Consider the following 19050-nt stretch of genomic DNA (forward strand, 5'->3'; position numbering starts at 1 on the left):
TACTCTTGGCTCCCTATTCTCTCATGCAGGGTCCTGACCTACTGGCTGGGAACTGACAGGAGAGGTCTTCTATCTGCCAGCAGGGTCACCTGTAGAAGGTGATCCTGTGGAGCTAGTGAGTGTCTTCTGGTGTCAGAACCACTGGGAGGCCTTCATTACTATGATCCTGACTCCTTTTGGTGACATCTCTAGATGTTCCCCTGTTCCAAAAATAGGGACCCCCTCCTCTCCCTAACTCTATTCTAGCCCCTTAGGAGGCTTAGGGAAGTGGGCTTTCTGCTGAGTCCATTGTCTGGTCAGATAGGGTTTGGGGGCTAAGCTACCTGAATTCCCAAAGAAGCAGCTCCTTGCACTTAAACCTGGGCTGTTTCTGCCGGCTTGAGGAGTGGATGATTGCCTGACAGCCCTTTGGCTCTGGTCCATCCCAGCTCAATGTCTCTGCAAACTTCACGGGATTTCTGAGCCAAACCACCCAGACCTGTGTGTGGCACCCATTCCCAGGGAGCTGTGCCTCCAGATACCCAGGTCCTTGGAAGGAGATGCACATTTCACTTGCTCTCCCATGACTAGAGGCCTTGGGGAGGAAAGAGAAGGCGATCTGGTGGGGCTCCTTAAGAGTTTCCCAAAGGTGGGGAGGAGGAGGAGTGGGACCTTCCCCACCCTGTCCCTTGGCCTCCTCAGAAGGACCCCCTTAGCTCTGGTATTGCAGTGGCTTTCTGAGGGGGCTGTGCTCTAGGGATGTAATCGCCTCTCAGCCCACTCCTGCTTTGTGTTTCCCAAGTCCTTGTTCTGCCCAGCTGGGGGCCCTGCTAGTGTTCAGAGAACAGCTAGGAGCTGGAGTTGTGAAACCAAGCCTCAGAGAGGCACCAAGCCTGGATTTACCCAGGACTCTGTCTGTGACCTTGGCCTACACACACACACACACACACACACACACACACACACACACACTCCATCCCTGGCCCACATATTCCTCTATGTGTGTTTGGGAGGTGTGAGGGCACAGTAAGGGTCCTGTCAGCTAAAGCATTCAGGGAACAGCAAGAGATTAGGAGATGTGTGTGGGGGTAGGGCACTCGGGGGGAACTGGTCACTTCCCTCTGCCACCGGGGTCTAAAGATATCTCTGGAGTTCTCTTCCCCCTCCCTCCTTGTTTTCCGGGCAGGGGTCACTTTCTTTCCCTTTGGTTCACCTCCTCTCACCTCAGCCTAGAGCTGGGAGAAACATGACCCTGCTGTAAAAATAACACAGGCAGCCTGGATGCCTGGCCTTGCTTGCACAGTGGCAGGCCCTCCCAAAGGTCAAACCTCTCCTGGACGTGGCTTCCCCTCTGGGGCCCCAGGCTTCTTTGAACTCAGATGTGTTGTGTGTTCAGCCTGTGTGCCCAGGGCTCTGCCAAGCGTGCTAACACGTGTTTATCTCTTTGAGTCTTTGCATCCAGTTCTGTTTCTAATGTTGGAAAGGCCTGGTGCAAGATACAGGTGCAAAAAAGGGCACACAAGTCTCAATGTAGGTAATAAATCAGGATAGTCTGAGAGGCGTGGTGGAGAACACCTTTCATCCCAGCACTTGGGAAGGGGAAGAAGAGGCAGGGCGATCTCTGAGTTCCAGGACAGCTTGGCCTACAGGGCTACACAGAGAACTCCTGTCTCCAAACCACCACCACAACAGCAATAACAGCAGGAACAGCAACTCAGGACCATTAAGTAAAGTTTATCTCCCATCCTCGGCCTCTGACGGCTTTTCCATAGTGGCCTAGAAGATGGGGTCTAAATGGGATTTTTTTCAGACTCTTCCCCAGTCGTCTTGCTTTTGTGACTGGTCCTGCAGCGACTGGGGTTCCACTCAGGAACCACCCACCTGCTTATCAAACTTATCCACACAGCTGCCAGTAGACCACTTCTTGGGTCTGTGGCACACTCCTTATTTCAGAGGGAAGACTGAAGAGGAATCCAACTCAGCAACCCCTAGGGGAAACACTAGATTCTTGGATCCCCAGAACCCTTTAGAACTCAGAGGAGGTGTGTTCCCTGCTGTGGTTCCCTGGACTCATGGGCTAGCATGAGGTCCCCTAGGAGCCCAGGGCTGCCCTCCCTGTTGCCTAGCGTTGAGGATGATGCTATTTTGCATAGGAGGTAAGTATCATGGGGTCACCATCCAGCAGACCGCAGAATTCTCCAGAAAAGTTGTGTGCTTTGTTCAGAGTTCTCCAGTAGCAAACACAGGGCATCCGAGCTGTTCAACTACCATGACAACCAACGAAGCAAAAGAAAACAACAAGGTTCTCCCCCCCTCCGCCCCCCCACAGTTAACATTCTGTATGCAACCTCAATGGTCTCTTATGGCGCTGAAGCCTATCAGGAACTCCAGGTTGGAAGATGGGTAGAGGGTGTGGCGAGGTTGGAGGGTGTATTTCCAAGGTTTAACTGGTCTCCGGACAGTGAGGAGGATTTGTCCTGGAGGGTAGCTTGGGTAGTTGACTAGAGGTCTTGAGGGGGTACCTTCTTGGTGTTTACGGTTGCCTCCCCACCCCCGCCGCCCCGCGCTGGGGGCAAAGCATGCTGTCTCCAAGTGACTGTCTGCCAACCCTCTAAGAAGCAAAGAGTCTGTGCAGAAATGGGTTGGTGGGCGGCGTGCAGGAGACTTTGCAGGGGAAACTCGGTTCGCCACAGCCTAAAAGCCATCCGCAGAGCGAATGAGCGGCGCGGCTGGAGGCGACGCGTGTTGGTTCAGGGCTGTACCGGTCGTCCGCAGCGGGCAAGCCGGCACACGCCCACCGGCTGCGGCAGCGCCCGCTGCGGATGTCCTCCCGGCGGTCCCCGGAGAGGCAGCCGCTGCCCTTACTCGTGTTCTCTGAGCGGAACAAGAACAGCCTTCCAACAAACCTAAAAGCTCCACCTCTACTCCCCCGTGAACTCTTCTCCTAATTGGCAGCTCGGCGCTTGGGATGATGCGGGCGTCTGCGGGCTGGCCCTGCAGTGCCAAGCCGCAGCATCCCCGTCCGGCTGGAGAGGGAGAGGGCTGCCCAGGCTGGACCCTACGGTCGTGATCCACGGCGCAACCGGCACTGTGCGAAACCGACGGGGACGCCGCCCCTCCTGCGGCTGGAGCGCTTCCAGAGCAGAGGCGCATCGCAGTGCCGCTCGCCCCGGCGTCCTCCCTTCAGCTCCGGCTCCTCCTCCCCCTTCCAGCCCAGGCTCCTGCAGCCGGCTCCAAGAGGCAGGCGGGCGCGCCTCCCCCTCCTTGGTCTCCCCCTCGTCTCGCTCTCTCGCGGCTAACTTTCCGGAGCCCCGACCCGGGAGCTCGGAGCTCCCCTGGCAGCTGCGGGGGCCCACAGACGACCTCGGGCGGAGAGCCCGGCTGTCCCCACTATTCCATCCCAAGCCTCCGGAGCTCTCCGGAGAGAACAGGACCATGTCCCGGGCTGGGAACCGAGGCAATACTCAGGCGAGATGGCTGGGCACTGGGCTTTTGGGTAAGATAGCCCCAGCTTTGTCATTTCTCTCTCTCTCGCCTCTTTCTTAACCCCACCCCATCCTGAAGGAGGTGAAGAGAGGTGCCTTAGACAAGGTGGCACCAAATGATTGGGATGCCGGTCTTCCTCCGGACCCTTAGCTTTAAGACTATGCTCTCTGGGAACCTTGTGCATTTTCCCCACCCCCTGCCACCCGGGCAGTGAGTTTCTTGCTTTCTTTGATGCCTTTTGGAGCTAGGTGTTGGAGCTGCAGCAGGGAAATCCTCCTGAGACCGGAGTTAAGGCATGTTGGTGGGGTGGGGGCTGGGGTGTCTACTGCCTTGAGTGTGGGGGCTCCAGGGAGTTTGCAGGTGTACCGGTGTCTGCCGCTCTGCTCTTGCCTAGTGCTTTTGACTTGCTTGCTTCCCTGGCAGCAGGGAATGCTCCAATGGGGGACGAGGGTCTCCCTCCCAACTCTTCGCCAGGTTCTCCCCACTTCTTCCTTTCTGGTGTCCATTGCCACTCTTTCAAATGCTGAAAGGACGTAGAAGAACCCAGAGGACCACTCAAAGGCCACCTTTTCAGAAGGCCCTTGTCCCTCTTCCTTTAAAGGGTTTTTTCTTTTGGGAAGACCTGTTTGGCTTGCTACTGACTCTTCATTTTGGGGAAGGCTGGGAAGAGAGAGGAGTCAGGCCCAGAGGACACAGAGGGTATAGACTCTTATGGCTATTAATATTCACATGATGGTTTTGAGTGTCAAACTCCAAGAGATTAGGCAATGGTATTTATTAGTCCAGACCAGAATGTAATCTTCTACACAGCCTGACTTCCAATGTAAGCTGACTCCGTCTCTGGCACCTGTGCCTCTTCCTGTTTATATAAGTCAAGTTTGGTTTTTGACAGCATAACCCACCTGCCCCCACCCCACCCCCCATTGGGTCAGGCACATGGTGGAGGTATCTGTGCTGGAAGCAGGGGGCACAGGCCTCTTTTAGGAAGCCACTGCTGCTCTTGCGCCTGGAACTCACGTGCAGATCTGTCCTATTGCGTACCCATCAGGTGTTGGGAACTGTGTTCTTTTTGCTCCTGAGCTCTGCTTTACCTCCCCGAGGCCATCAGATACAGGGCACTGATGTTTTGTTTCATACCATACAGATGTCGTACAGGTTTCATGGTGACTCTTTTAAAGCCCAAAGCTCTTCCTCATGGGATGGGTACAGTGTCATTCCACTGGAGTCCACACTTGGATCATCCTGGGGCTCTCCTGTGGTCACTGTAGGGGTGAGAGGTCTCAGAGGCACCAAAGCTGCAGTCATTAAACCAGTCACTGTATGTCGTGGGTTGCCTTACCCCAGTGTTTGGTTGGCCAAGGGAGGGCTAGGTCTTACCATGCTAGAATAGCCATAGAAGCAGGCTTCTGTGGACAACCAAGAGGGCTGTAGGTACTGGGGTGGGGTTGGGTAAGTGGAGAGCAGGGCAGAGCTTTGGTATGAATAGGGCAGGGAGTTTGAAAACCATATCGATGAGCGATGAGCGTTGCAAAGAGTGAGTAATGTATAGCCCAGAGAGGGATGGTAACCTGCCTAAGGGTGTGTGCCCAGCTGATGGTCAAGTGGGACAGAATCCAGGCCCTCTGGTGAGAGGGAAGGTCAGTGGGGCTTGTGCTTAGAGCCTGAGAATGAGTGAGGCCCTGGGATATGATGGCTATGGGTAGGTCTGAGCAGTGGTCAGAGCTTTGCTCTACAGTTGGCAACATGGTGTCCCTGACGTCCTCTCTCCGTATCAACTCAGTTTCGTAGACTGAGACCCCAGTGGTTTTTTGTTTTGGTTTGTTTTTGAAAATACAAACACTATAACTTTTTCTGAACCCAAGAAGCAGTTCGCAAGGCCACAGCACTGCAACTGAGGTTCCAGTCTTTTCCTGGGTTTGTAACTGGTAGTGTGCTGCTCTGCCCACCCGTTCCTTGCTCCCTGATTTGCTTAATTGCCATGATCTGTGTTTAATTATCACTTGCGAGGGCGCTGTGTTGCACAACCCTCTCTCCCCTGGTGTGTATTTATTAAGGGCTTGTTTAATGAGCACACAATTAAGGAGAGGGTGTTGAGTCCCACTCAGAGGAAGAAACCAGCAAGGCTAAACCGGGAGATCCTGGAGAAGAGGGGAGGAGGGGTAGGGGCCAGCCTGCATCTGGAAAAGATGATTAACTCTTGGATCTGCAGAAGGCAGCCTTGCAGGAACTAAGCCCCTATGACTGGCTGCCTCCTAATGGGATCACCTCGCCCTATGGCTGCTCCTTGGGGGTCTCCATGCCTGCAGTGGGCCAACACTGCTGCCCAGAGGCCTTTAAAAAGAGCACCAGACCCACTGTTTGGACTTGTTTGTAAGGCTGGTTTCTCTGATCCAGTGCAGTCTCAGGGGTATGCTTCTATCCTGGCAAAGCTCATGGGGGTGGGCAGGAAGCAGGTAGGCAGGTTGCCTAGGGTGAGGGAGCAGAAAGCTTTCCTTTGCCATAGGACCCAGGAGCCTTGCCTGGCCCAGCCCCTTTCCCCCAGGCCCCCGGGGCCTCTCTCCCAGGAGGGGTCCTTCTCTCATGCCCTCGGCCCACTTTTTTCTTCAGAGCTCCAACTCTGAGCCATTCTTCCTCCCTGGGGCCAGAGAGTCTCAGCTGAGCCTCTGTTCCACATGCCTCGCAAGTCCTTGGAGCTAAACTTAGAGCAAGCACCATTCCGCTCTCCTTCTACCCCCTGCCCTGCCTGGGTGTGGCTGTTTTCCGGTTATGGGAAAGATGGTGGGATGCTTCCAACCTGGGATCAACCTTGAAATGGATGGTAGTAGCCATTGGATTCTTGCTGGTGTGAATATTTCATAGTATAGCCATGTTCAGAATGCTTTGTGTGTGTGTGTGTGTGTGTGTGTGTGTGTACATGTGTGTGCAGGCCAGAAGTTGACCCTGGTTGCCATCCCTCAGGTGAGACAAGTGATATCATTTGACCCAGAGCTTCTGCATGAGCAGACGAGACTGGCTGACTCGTGAGCCCAAGACAAACTCCAGTCTCTGCCTTCTCAGTTCTGGAGTTACAAAGCCATACCCACCACAAGGTTTCTGGGAACTGAACTCACATTTGCTAGTAAACGCTTCCCTTACTGAGTCATGTCCACAGCCCCAAATGCTTTTCAAAAACTTTAGTACAACTTGTGAGTCTATCTTTCTCCCTGGACAAAGTCCCAGCAGGATGGCAGGAGCTAGGAATTTCTGAAGATGGCTGCTGAGGGTGGGTAAATGACTTAGGAAAAGCCAAGCTGTGAGAATGGGATGGAACTTCACAGGACTCTGACAGAGACTTCATGGATCCCACAGTGCCAGAAGAAGGCCCAACTCACAGACAGACCTAAGGCCCATGCTAGCATTCTAAGGAGGTGACTTCAGGGCAAAGCAAGAAAGTCCTTTACATAGGGAAATAGCCACATGGAAATAATCCAAGATGTGGTAGAGGGTGAAGGAATAAATCAATGCGTGAGTAGCTGGGAGAAAGTCTTGGCTGACACAGTAGTCTTTAAGAAAAACTAGTGGCGCCCTGGTTATATCCAATGCTGGTATGTGGACAGCCTTGTCCCCCTCACCTCTTTGAAACAATATCCTCTCCTCAAGGCTGCTCCCTTACCGAAGTCCTTCATGTGTTTTATACAGCCTCATGTTTTGGCTTCCCACCAAGCTTGGGAAGTAGGAAAGTTTATAGCTATCCCTGCACTGCTCTGGGGAGGAGCCTGTAGGATGTGGCATCTCTGACTTTGTCAAGGTCAGCAGGCAGACTGGGACCTGCTGACCAGTCCGTTCCAGCTTTGGCCAACCTGCTGAAGTAGCCCTGCAGGGACCTGTTAGTGGATCATGACCCATGCTCCTCCCTCCCAGGCTCAGCCTCACCGGAACTTGTGCGCCAAGCATGCCTGGCTGGGTGGGCTTGTGTGCTGCAGAAGCATCCAGGCTTGCCTACTGTCTCCCAGGTTTCCACCTGGGCAGGGATGACTCTGTGAAAATCATGGCTGCGGTTTCTTTTATCCCCTCCAGGCTAGTGAGGACGTGGCAGTGCACCACTCAGAGTCCTCATTGTATTAGATAGAGTTAAGTCACCCGCATCAAGCAGAAATGCGCACTGTGCGGTGAGCCAGAACTTAAAGAAATAGTATTCTTCCTTCTGAACTTTATTTTCCCCTGCTCTTTTCCACTTTTATCTATTTAAAGCAATCAAAGGCATTTTCTCAAACCAGGTGCGGGAGACACTGGCTTGTAATCCCAGCATCCCAGGAGGTGGAGGTGGAGGTGGAAGGCAAGAAATTCAAGGTCATCCTTGCTTGCATAGCAGGTTCTAGTCTGGCCCATATGACTCTATCTCAAAAGCAAACAAATCGCCATCTTCCCCATGAAGTGCTTCTGTGCTCTGGAAAAGCTGGACTTGGGAAGAAGGAATTTGGCCTTTGGAGAGTCCCCCTCTCCCCCATCTTCACCAGGACCCTAGCTCCCAGGTCAGAGGAATTACCAGGGAGCTTGCAACCTCCTCCCTCCCTTTGATTTTTTGAGACAGAGTCTCACACTGCAGCAGAAGCTGGTCTCAGCGCTGCAGCTATCCTCCCGACTAGCTGCGTTCTGGGATTCCAGGTGTGAGTCACCACACCCAGTTTAGAAAGCTTCTTCTTTTCTTCTTCTTCTTCTTCTTCTTCTTCTTCTTCTTCTTCTTCTTCTTCTTCTTCTTCTTCTTCTTCTTCTTCTTCTTCTTCTTCTTCTTCTTCTTCTCCTTCTCCTTCTCCTTCTCCTTCTCCTTCTCCTTCTCCTTCTCCTTCTCCTTCTCCTTCTCCTTCTCCTTCTCCTTCTCCTTCTCCTTCTCCTTCTCCTTCTCCTTCTCCTTCTCCTTCTCCTTCTCCTTCTCCTTCTCCTTCTCCTTCTCCTTCTCCTTCTCCTTCTCCTCCTCCTCCTCCTCCTCCTCCTCCTCCTCCTCCTCCTCCTCCTCCTCCTCCTCCTCCTCCTCCTTTTTCTTTGTAAAGGTAGAGGTGTGTTTATGTTTTCATGTGTGAATGTGGACACGCAGCAGTTTGTCCATGGAGGTCAGAGTACACCCCTGATCCTTGCCTTCCACCTCATTTGAGGCAGTATCTCTCTGTTGTTTCCCTGGTTGTATCTACCAGGCTTGCCAGCTCACAAGCTTCCAGGAATCCTCCTGTCTCTGTCACCCACCTCTCTATGCTAGCACTGGAAGTTATTGATGCCTTATGTTACATACTGGCTTTTACAGGGGTGCTGGGAATTTGAACTCAGATCCTCGCACTGACATATCAATCTATGTGACTCATTAAGCCAACTCTGCACCCCAGAAGCTGCCTTTCTTTTGTGTCTTCTCTGCATCCTGGTTCCGGCTGTGTGTCCTTGATTTCTGCTCTGCATCCTGGTTCTGGGCCTAGGGGACTGTTGGGAGGCATGAAAGCAAAGCTTCAGGCTCCTATTCTCTACCGTTGGCTTGAGGCTGGACAGTGGGCACTTATGACTGTTCCTGTTCCTAGACCTCGGGGTGGGGGAGGAGGAGAGGGGAGTTGGGATAGAGGACAGCAGAGATAAAAGAAGGACCAGGAACTCCAGGGAGCTCTGACCCCCATCAGAATGGCTCTTGGGGAAAGGAGATCTATTTTTGAGTGCTGCATCCTTACTTCTTGGGTATGTGTGGCCTTTACATCTTTATTTCTTCGAGGCACTTATTGGGAATAAAAGGAATAACAACCTAATGGGGTACAGATGAAATGAGCATAGTCTATAAAATATACCCATGCTATCATATATAGTAAGTACTGAGCTCCAAAGGGTCTATTTGCTGTGTGGATGCAGGAAAATCATTTAACCTCTCTGAGCCTCAACTTTATCATCTATAAAAGGATAAATAGTGCACCAGCCATTTAGTATCCTATTAGAAGTGGGGGTGATTGTGTGGGAGCCCTTTAGCACAGTTATTCTTAAGTTGTGGTCTGAACCCACACTATTCCCTGGGAGCTACAGGGAGAGGCCAGTTCTGAAGACTCACAGAGTTCCAGGGCCAACCCACACTTGCCGATGCCTGTTCCCAGTTGAAAACCTGTCCTCAGCATGGAAATCCACTGCAATAGTTTTACACACACACACACACACACACACACACACACACACACACACACACACCACATCTCTCTCTCTCTCTCTCACACACACACACACACACAAACACACACACATACACACACACCACATATCACACACACACATCATAACACACACACACCACATATCACACACACACACACACACACACACACACACACACACACACGAGTTGCAAATTGAGGTAATCTAGCAAGAGCTGGAACCACAGTGAGCCAATGCACCTATTTTAGCATGTGAGGAGGGGTTTCTGTCTCCCTCTTTGACCTTAAGGGAGTCGCTGACTTCCATAGGCGTAGCTTCCTCTCCAGTATGTTCTATAATTTTAGATATAATGGGGGAGGCAGAGGCTGGAAGGCGCCAGGCACACAGTAAATGCCTCATCAATATCTGCCTATTGGCATCACAGACATGGCAGGAGTCAGGACTGGGTTACTGGGCCATAGGGTGCAATTTCTGACCTGGTGTGTGTGTGTGTGTGTGTGTGTGTGTGTGTGTGTGTGTAGCAACCAGAAGCAGAGGAGACACAAGGGAGGTGAAGAGACCTTGAGAACAGGAGCTGGGTCACCAGCACTCCTTTGATTGCCTTGTCTGTCTCTCCTGTCACTCAGTAGCTTGGTCATTGCCTCTTGTGGGCAAAACAAAAGGAAATTGATTTATGATGCAGCACGAGGGAATTAAGTTAGACAACAAACGACTTTCCTGAGAATTAAGATGGGGGTGAGTGCTCATTTCCCCTACTGGCAAAGAAAGGTATGAGTTCAGTGTAGCTCTCCTTCAGTGTGGAACGACCTTGAGGCAATGCAGTTTCCCTAAGGAATGTGCAGGAAAGAGGAGGGTTAGATTCTTTAAGAGCGCTTAGGAGGAGGACTTAGGAAGGCAACGCCTCCTGAGGCAGAGGGATGTACTGTGGAAGGAGTGTGGGGGGCAGAGGGATGTCCTGGGGGGCCAAAGGGATGTCCTGTGGAGGGGGCTGAGGCGACCGTGGGGGTGTCACTGTGATTTCTGAGGCAAGGGTGCGGAGTGTGGATTCAGGGTGATGGGAAGGCTGCGCTTCGCCGAATCCGGAGGGTTCAGGCCACCCCTAGGTCCCGCATCCTGCAGAGTGCCTTCACTTGATACAAATGGCCTCTGCAGAGAGCTGCGCTGGGCCATAGGGTGCAATTGCTTTCCTGCGTCCTCGCTGCTAGCAGTCTGTGTCCCCCGCGGCCGCCGTCACGGTTCCATTCTGGAGGGCTGGGTAGTCATCCTTCTCTCCTCCGGATCCCCTTGTGTAGTCGGGGACGCTGTCCAGCCCTGTAGTGTTTCTGGCCCCTAGCTCCATGATAGGGACTGCGGCGATCGGGCCTTTCCACCTGACAAGGCTCTGACTCCCACTTGAAACCCTCAAACATCACCAGGGGTGAGCCCCGACCTAGGAAAGTCTCCTGGGTGCAGGTGACAGGGGGAGTTCTGCTACCTTCCTGGCCCCTACAGGTGCTGCCCTCTACCCAGGTGGAGGGGTGGAGTTACAAGTTCAGGAGTGGGGTGTGCGAGAGGAGGAGGGGAGAAAAGAAAAAAAAACACCCCACAAACTACTAGGTCCTTCCTTTTCTTGGGTTAGGGTGTCCCCTCGTGGTCATTTTGAGTACCACATGGGCCACGAAGGCTCAGAATTCAGTTCTATTCAGGCCAAGCGGGTATTGAAATGCGTGCTCCAGGCCTTGTAGATTCTGTATTAGAGAACCACCTTCCCGTCCTGAGGATGTCAAAGGCCTTTCATCTGACAAAGCTCCCCTTCCTTGGCTGAGGGTGCCCTTCCAGAGCTTCCCGAGGGATTTTATTAAAGGAGACCTTGTCCCCTGTACAGGTCTCTTCCTGCTCCCCATGTACCTGTCATTGGAGGTATCTGTGGGAAAGGCCACCACCATCTACGCTATTAACGGCTCATCGATCCTGCTGCCCTGCACCTTCTCCAGCTGTTATGGCTTTGAGAACCTCTACTTCAAATGGTCCTACAATAACAGCGAAACATCCAGGATTGTAAGTGGGGTGCTCATGTCTCCCACTGTCTTTCCCTTGCCCATGGGTGCCTTCAAGCCCAAGCTTTGGTCTCTTCTGAGGATCCCAAGAACCCACCTTTTGATACTCTTTCTCTGGAGTTCAGGCAGGAGGATGGTTCTGATGGTGATGCCAGAATTTAGGGTCTGTTAAAATTTTGACTGAACTCTGTTGTCTTTTCTTGAGGGAACCCTGCAACTTGGATATTTTCAGAAAAATTAATAGCTTAACAATCATGAGAAAGAATCCGTCCAAAGGCCTGGAGAACGGGAACAAACAGTGGCCTAGGGATGCATGGGAGGAGAGGAGAGAGGGCAAGAATGGAGCAGTGGGGTTAGCAGGTCACAGAGGCAGGGGTTCTGTCTGGCAGGAATTCTTCTCCCAGAGTAACTGTGAAAGCCCCAAGAGACACTAGCTTTAGAGGATACTGAAGAGCTATAGTATTAATCCAGGTGCCGACTAAAGGGCAGGATTGGGTGGAGTAGAAGATCCAGAGTGAGAGTAAAAAGGGAAGGCTGGGCGGGGCCCGAGTGTGTATGTGTCTTTGCAGAGGCACTGTGCAAAAACAAAAACAAAAATAAAAGGAAAACAGCAGCTGGTGGGGTGTGTTCCAGGGAGTCCTGAAGGAAAGAACACAGGTTTAGTTTGAAACAGGGCAGAATCCAGGTCAGGCAGAGATATAGCCATTGTCAGAGAGAGCAGAGGAAGATGAAGGGCCTTTCTGGGTACATGGTCCTGGGTGGCGTCCACGGAATGGTGCCATGACACTTGACTGCTCTTTGGGGTGATCTTTCCCTGCCCCAGCTCATCGACGGGATCGTGAAGAATGATAAGTCTGACCCTAAGGTGAGAGTGAAGGACGATGATCGAATCACCCTAGAGGGCTCCACCAAGGAGAAGACGAATAATATCTCCATCCTCTTGAGCGACCTGGAGTTCAGTGACACGGGCAGATACACCTGTTTCGTGAGGAACCCCAAGGAGAAGGACTTGAACAACTCTGCCACCATCTTCCTCCAAGTGGTTGATAAACGTATGTAGTGGGGGCAGGGGTGAGGGGGTAGGGTAGAAAGAACTTGGGGTTCCCGTCAGTGTGGCAAAATGACCATGCTGGTGATTTTCTCTTTACACTTGCAAGAGTTACTGCAGGTGCATCTGGAAGCTAGAAAAACGTCATCTACGTAGTGGCTTGTGGATAGCATTAAGCATCTTTGGGCCTCTATTTCCTAGTCCATAATATCCTTTAGTCAGGATGGTCGTGAAGGGCCGAGGAGCTAGCTGGGAGTGTTCAGCAGCATTAGACTCTCTCCATGTAGATGGATTCTTGCTGGTTTTGTGTTCTGGGTTAGCAAGTGTCGGATGGTTGTCAGGTCTTGTAAACAATGCTGTGACTGGTACACAGTGGTTTTTGTTTTGTTTTTGAGGAGTGTGTAGTTCAGAGTTAGACAAGCAGACGGATAGCCCCAAATGAATAGCAGGTGCTTTCCAAAGAGCTAGAATGAGGTGTGGCCCTTCCACACAGGTGGAATTGGACACAGGTGGGTCAGTCAAGCAGTGATGGCACTGAAGGAGCCAGATTAAGCACATGCCTTTACTCCATGGAGGTAGTCAGGGAAGCAGAGGGATAAATAGGGGAGAAGTTAGGTTGGGCAGCTTGCAACTGAGGATCTTGGAATTTGATGCCTTCTGCATGCCCCCCCACCCCCATGACCATATCAAGGAACCCCTGGAGATGGAACAGCGGGAGTTGAATTTGGGTTATTTCAAGGGTATCCAGACACACTTTATTAGAGCCTGAGTCTGGTATTAGAACTGCACATGGCGTCACCTCTTTTTATCTGTCTAGATTCCTGCTCTCTGTTCCTCAGTGGCTACTTTTTGTAGGAGGAGAGGGGAAAGGGAACAATGCTGTCAGAGTGTTTCTGGGTGCCAGGCTCTGAGTTAGCTCCGTGGACCCTCCCAGGTGGCTCTCCTCTCCTCCATTTATAGAGTGTTTCACCCGTCCATTACATGCTGAGGACCCAGTGTGACAAGAATGGGAGCTTTGCTAGCTGAGGGATCAACACAATTAAACCAAGAGCAGTGCTGTATGTAGGAGTTAAAGCAACAGGAGGAGCAGGGAGGGTTCATAGAGTGGCCAGGGACGGCCTTGCTGGGAAGGGTGACAGAGCGGGTTGTCTGGAAGCAGTGGGAGAGGAAGAAGGGAGGCAAGCTGAGGAGTGAGCTTGCAGCTCAAAGCTAGGAGCTGTGGGTCTCTGATTTATTCCCCAATGTGTGCATGAGTCTAGGGGAAGAGGTGTTGGGAGGGGTGAAAGAAATAGATGCCATTGCCTCTTCGGTCTTTGTTGACCTGAGAGGGTCATGGTCTGGAGGCAGGGTGGTCAGTTTTGCACCTTGTGTTCTGCCCCTCCCCCCAGTGGAAGAAGTGGACAACACGGTGACTCTCATCATCCTGGCTGTGGTGGGCGGGGTCATTGGACTTCTCGTTTGCATCCTGCTACTGAAGAAGCTCATCACCTTCATCCTGAAGAAGACCCGAGAGAAGAAGTGAGTTAACTCGCCCTCAACTCCGTGCTCCCTGGTGGCCCTCTCTCCCATGCTCCCTGGTGGTCCTTACTCTACATCCATTAACCCCTACCGGTCTGCAGTGTCCTCTCTGCCTCTTCATTCTCCAATGTCTTCTGATGCCACCGCTGGCCTTTCCAATCTCTGCAGCCCTTGCACCATCTCCTGGCTCTCTCCCAACCTCTCTCCACCTGATCTTCCTCCTCTGGCTATCTTTTCCCCTCCTGTCCCATTAACCTCTCTCTTCCCATTTGTACCACCTGCCTTAAAACCTACCATCAGATTTGGGAAGCCTCTATATTTTCATTTCTATCATAGAAAATGTGAGTTCACGCATAGAGACTCTAGAATGGAGGGACTCTTTTAGGGAGAGGAGAAATTCTGATAATTCAGTTGGGGGAGGCTTGTGCCTGCCATCCCAGTGGTTGAGAGTCACACTTAGAAGGATCCCCTTGAGTTCAAGACCAGCCTTGTCTACACTGTGAGGCCCTGTTTTCATAAGCTAAACCTAAATGAGACTAAACTAAAACCCCAAAGGGTGACATGACCTCCTAGGAAGTCCTAAGATAAGTTCAGTTTTGGCAATAGGCATCTAGGGTCAGGGATGTTGCTAACTGATACAGGGCTTGCCTAGCATGTGTGAGGTCTTGGATTCAGTCTATTTTCTCACTAGAAGGAGGAGAAGGATGGACAGGTAGAGAGGGTATGAGCCTGGCCCAGAATTTTCTGGAACAGCATCAAGGTGTCTTTAAAGCAGCAGGTGAGGAATCTTGGAAGGGCCAGAGCAAGAGAAAGGGACCAGAAAGGGAAAGGACATTAGAGAGCTGTGTTCTCGGCAAGACAGGTGACAAGGTAGGCTATCTCTGGAACAGAACAGAAAAGGCCAGGGAGAGGGTGCAGGATTGGCACAGGGAACTATGCACCCACTCCTTCATCTCTTGTTCCTCTCAACCCTCTCCCCCCTCTAGGAAGGAGTGTCTAGTGAGTTCCTCTGGGAATGACAACACAGAGAACGGGTTGCCTGGCTCCAAGGCAGAAGAGAAGCCACCCACAAAAGTGTGAGGCCCTGCTCGGGCCAAGCAGGGCAGGGAGCCTCGCTTTCTGATGGTGATCCTGATGCCGAGTCCTATCTGAGATGTGTGCTGCTTGGCCCAAACTGTTCTTTCTGAGCAGGAAGGACCTGGCCCTGCCCAGCTGCCATTCTCTCCCCAGCCAGGGCTTCCTAGGGACAAGGGTTGGTTGACTGGGGGAGGAAGCCTACAGGAGATTGAAGACAGGGAAGGGAGGGGCTGGAGTGGTGTGGAAGGTTTGGTCCCGGATCCTGGGCACATAGGGTCTCCTTTAGATTTCCCCTCTGTGAAGCCTTGCTTTCTCCTCAGTTTTCCTTCTGACCTTTCACCAGGAAATCGGGGTGATCAGTGAGGGCTGCTTCCAAAGCTGGGGTTTGGAGATGGGTAGAGGGTGACCACTTCAGAAGCTAGGAATGCACAAGAAGTCTAGAATGGTGTCTTCTGGGGTGGTTGGGCCAGTTGTGAGAGGCAAGCTGGGCTTTGAAGAATATCAGGCTTCTGGAAGTTCCTTTAGAGAGGACGTCTCTTTCCCCTACCCTAGAACACCTGCCCACACTGTCCTGGCTCCCTGACCAGCCTCCTCCTGCTGCCTACCTAGCCTGTCTTTGCTCTCTGGGCTGCAGCTACTGAGGAGGCTTGTGGGGAGGGGGCAGCCTCCACCCTCCTGGAGCACTGGGGTGCTATTTGCAGCTATACTGGCTTTGCTCTTTGGGTTCAGAGGTAGGAGAACAGTGCCCCTGGTCTCCCAGCCTTAGGAATGTCTACCCCAGCCCTACAAGACTGACGGCCCTTATCCTTGGCATGGCAGGACCATGCCACCCTGATACTTCCGGAGCTCAGTTTTCCACACTTCTTCCCTTCCCTTGAAACAGCTGGCATTGCCACCTTCCCTGAGGGATGCTTTCCTAGGACTTGTCATCCCATACCCTTGCTCCTTCTGTGTCCATCCAGCATGCCTGGCCTTCCCCTGCTCCTGGCCTCCCAGCTCTGGGTCTGCCTTTGCCTCAGGGACCCTTGTTTCCAGATGAGAAGGCCCTTGGCTTTTCTAGCTTCTTTTTGCCCAGCTGGGCTAACTCCTCACCCAGCCTGAGGCTGCGGAGGAGCTGGGAGAAGGTACTCACACCTTCTCTTGACTTCTGGCAGAGTCGGCTTGCACACCCCCTGAGTGTGGGGATAGATTGTGCCTTAGTTCCTCGAGTCCTGGTTCTGAGCCCTTTTTCTTTTGGCTCACACTCCCTGAATTAATTGCACAGCTTGGTGTGACTCTGGTGGGGCTCCCCAGTTCCCTACCCCAAAGCCATGGAGGAGACCATGAAGCTGGGGTTGGTGGCAGTCTTGATGACACTTGAGGGCACCCTTTCTTGTCCCTGACATGGAGATAGGATGGCATTTGATGTGGGACCTTCAGATGGGTTTGACCATGTGCAAACCATAGTGCTAGCTAGGGTTCCTGTGATGTATGAAATGGGATACCCAAAGTCCCTCTTCCTCATCAGATTTCTGATATCCTTAATGTCAGAAGATGGAGACTAGTCCTCTTTTCAGGGGGGTGTAAGGACTGCTACAGGCTCTGCCCAGGAGTAGCTGAAGGTTCCTCCCAAATGGAAGTTGGGGGAGATTAAGGCACAGTAGGATCTGTTGGTGACTGTGGCTTTGGCTAGTGTCTGTTGCCCAAGCCAAGGGGCTCTTGGGGTTGCCTCTTCTCTTCCCATTCTTCTTTACCCAGAACTCATTGTGAGCTGGGTAAAAATTGCCCATTTCCTGCTTTTTAAATATTTATTTGAGCAGAGTCTCATGTGTGGCCCATGCGGGCCTCCACCTCCCTATGTAGCCAAGACTGGCCTTGAACTCCCAATCTCCTGCCTCCATTGCCGCAGTGCTGGTATGACAGGTGGGAGCCCACACCCTGCTTAAAGTAACCTGGCTCTGAGAACAAACATGGCACCTGAGCCTCCAGCCATTCAGGAAACTTCCAGCTGCCTTCATGTAAAACTGCTTTCTCCCCGAACACTGGAAGAGGCCAAGTGTTGGGGGTTCTTCTTGCTTTCCTGAGAGGAAGCCAAGGCATAGAGCAGAAGAGAGGGAGGGACTCTCCCTTCCCACCTTCCTGCTCACTGTCAACTTACAGGCAGCCCTTGCAGCTTCTCCCATCTACCCTAAGGGTGAAATAATACCTACCTCACAGGACTGCAGTGAGGCTTGGTGAGGTTTTTGTGTTTTTTGTTTTTTTTGCCTGGCTTGGAAAGGCATTGGGAAACAAGGCTAATAACCGGCGAGAATGTTCCACATCTGTCCTGTCCTCATCTCTGGTTTGCATCCCAGTAACATGCATATGCCTCATTCTTCTTCCTTTTGCAACCTTAGGCATCGTGACTCAGATGCTTAAAGCATCTTTGTCCCCAGTTCTTTTTTTTTTTTTTTTTTTGATGGAGGTACCTGGGACTATGGGAGCACTTTTTTATATTGTTGTTGCCCCAATGCCTGTGATAAATACTAGCGTTTAATGGATAGGGATTAAGAGCACAAATCTCAGTCCTCTTAACAAAGAATGTCTGGTCCTAGTGCTAGCGGCATGCCTGTGCAGGCATTACCACGGATTGTGTTAGAATGTATATTTGCAAAGCCATTTCCCCTAGCCAGACCCTCTGACGGGCAAGTCTTCAAATAACGATCTCAGGGTTGCTGAGGTTGGTCCCTGTGCCAGTGGGCTACAGCACCTCTCATACGACTTTGGGGAAACCTGGACCCATGCAGTTGTGTTGACCTTGATGTCAGTGAGACCAAAGACAAAGCACAAGTACCTTACCCTTGACTTCCAAATAAACTTCTGCCCTCGAGGGCTCAGATCCCTTGGTGTAGAAACTAAGCAGAAGGAAACTGGAATCAACCTGCAGTGTGGAAGGCCCAGGAGAATGACAGACAGGAGGGCAGCAGAATGTCACGTATCTGACGGACTAGCTTCTGTGGAGCCAGGGAGGCAAGAGCATCCTTCAGCTGGTGGGAGGTGAGGGTGCACTTGTGTGGAGTGCTTGTGGTGTGTGGGAGGTGGAAAGGCGTGCCTAGTCAGTCTGCGGGTGCAGAGGCATGACAGAAGAGGGTGGGCTGTGCATGCAAGGGGTGATGTGGGATGAAGGGGGTGGGGGTGGGGCTCTGCATCTTCAGTAGCCTGAACTGGAGACCGAAGAAAGGTTAAGAGACATAAATGAATGGCTATGCTCCTGGATTCTACTGGGTGACTCCATGTCAGGGTGACAGATGACTGCCAGCGGAGGGCTGGGGCAAGGATGCCCAAATGAGGGATTTGTGGGGAAGTCCTCTAGCTTGCTACATTTTATTTTGTCCCAGGTTGGAGTCCCTGCTCTCCCATCTCCCACTGGATGTGCAGTGCTTTTGACTATCTTATGCATGGTTTATTCCTCTGGCTTGGATAACAGTACCCATAGTCAATTTTCCTATCTAACTTTATAGGCAATACAGTGGTGGGCCGTGGGAGCCTCCAGGAGGCACCGACCTGCACATGCCCAGCGCTTGCGTCTAAGCACAGATCGAATGCCATTAGGTTGTCTTGCCTCTACAATACATTTTGCATTGCAGACTTGGATTTAGCTTCGCTTTGGATGAAATAAAAATTATTTTTTAATAATTTGAGATGCGGGCTTTTTATTTTGGGTTGCCTGGGAGTTGAACTCTGGCTTCATCACTCCCCTGCCCCCCAGCTGACAAGTTTATGCTGAAAATGTTACCT

At 52.0% G+C, this 19050-nt stretch overlaps 1 protein-coding gene across 1 annotated transcript; it reads left to right on the forward strand.

Moving 5' to 3' along the window:
• The first annotated feature begins 2744 nt into the window (after positions 1-2744).
• Positions 2745-18919, forward strand: Scn4b (sodium voltage-gated channel beta subunit 4). Its single transcript, XM_021173126.3, has 5 exons — positions 2745-3475; positions 11480-11652; positions 12475-12703; positions 14088-14217; positions 15204-18919. The coding sequence occupies exons 1-5, from the start codon at positions 3415-3417 to the stop codon at positions 15295-15297; spliced, it is 687 nt and encodes a 228-aa protein (XP_021028785.1). The 5' UTR covers positions 2745-3414; the 3' UTR covers positions 15298-18919.
• Positions 18920-19050: the final 131 nt, after the last annotated feature.

The sequence above is a fragment of the Mus caroli genome, unplaced genomic scaffold (genome assembly GCF_978045245.1).
Source record: "Mus caroli unplaced genomic scaffold, Mus_caroli_1 scaffold_11, whole genome shotgun sequence".
NCBI classification, from domain to species: Eukaryota; Metazoa; Chordata; class Mammalia; order Rodentia; family Muridae; genus Mus; species Mus caroli.

Bases quoted from the DNA above. Each gene is read 5' to 3' on its own strand.
- Scn4b (XM_021173126.3), top strand. From the start codon at position 3,415: ATGTCCCGGGCTGGGAACCGAGGCAATACTCAGGCGAGATGGCTGGGC. The intron at 11,653-12,474 runs GTAAGTGGGGTG...TCCCTGCCCCAG, and splicing joins ACAGCGAAACATCCAGGATT to CTCATCGACGGGATCGTGAA. The intron at 14,218-15,203 runs GTGAGTTAACTC...TCCCCCCTCTAG, and splicing joins AAGAAGACCCGAGAGAAGAA to GAAGGAGTGTCTAGTGAGTT.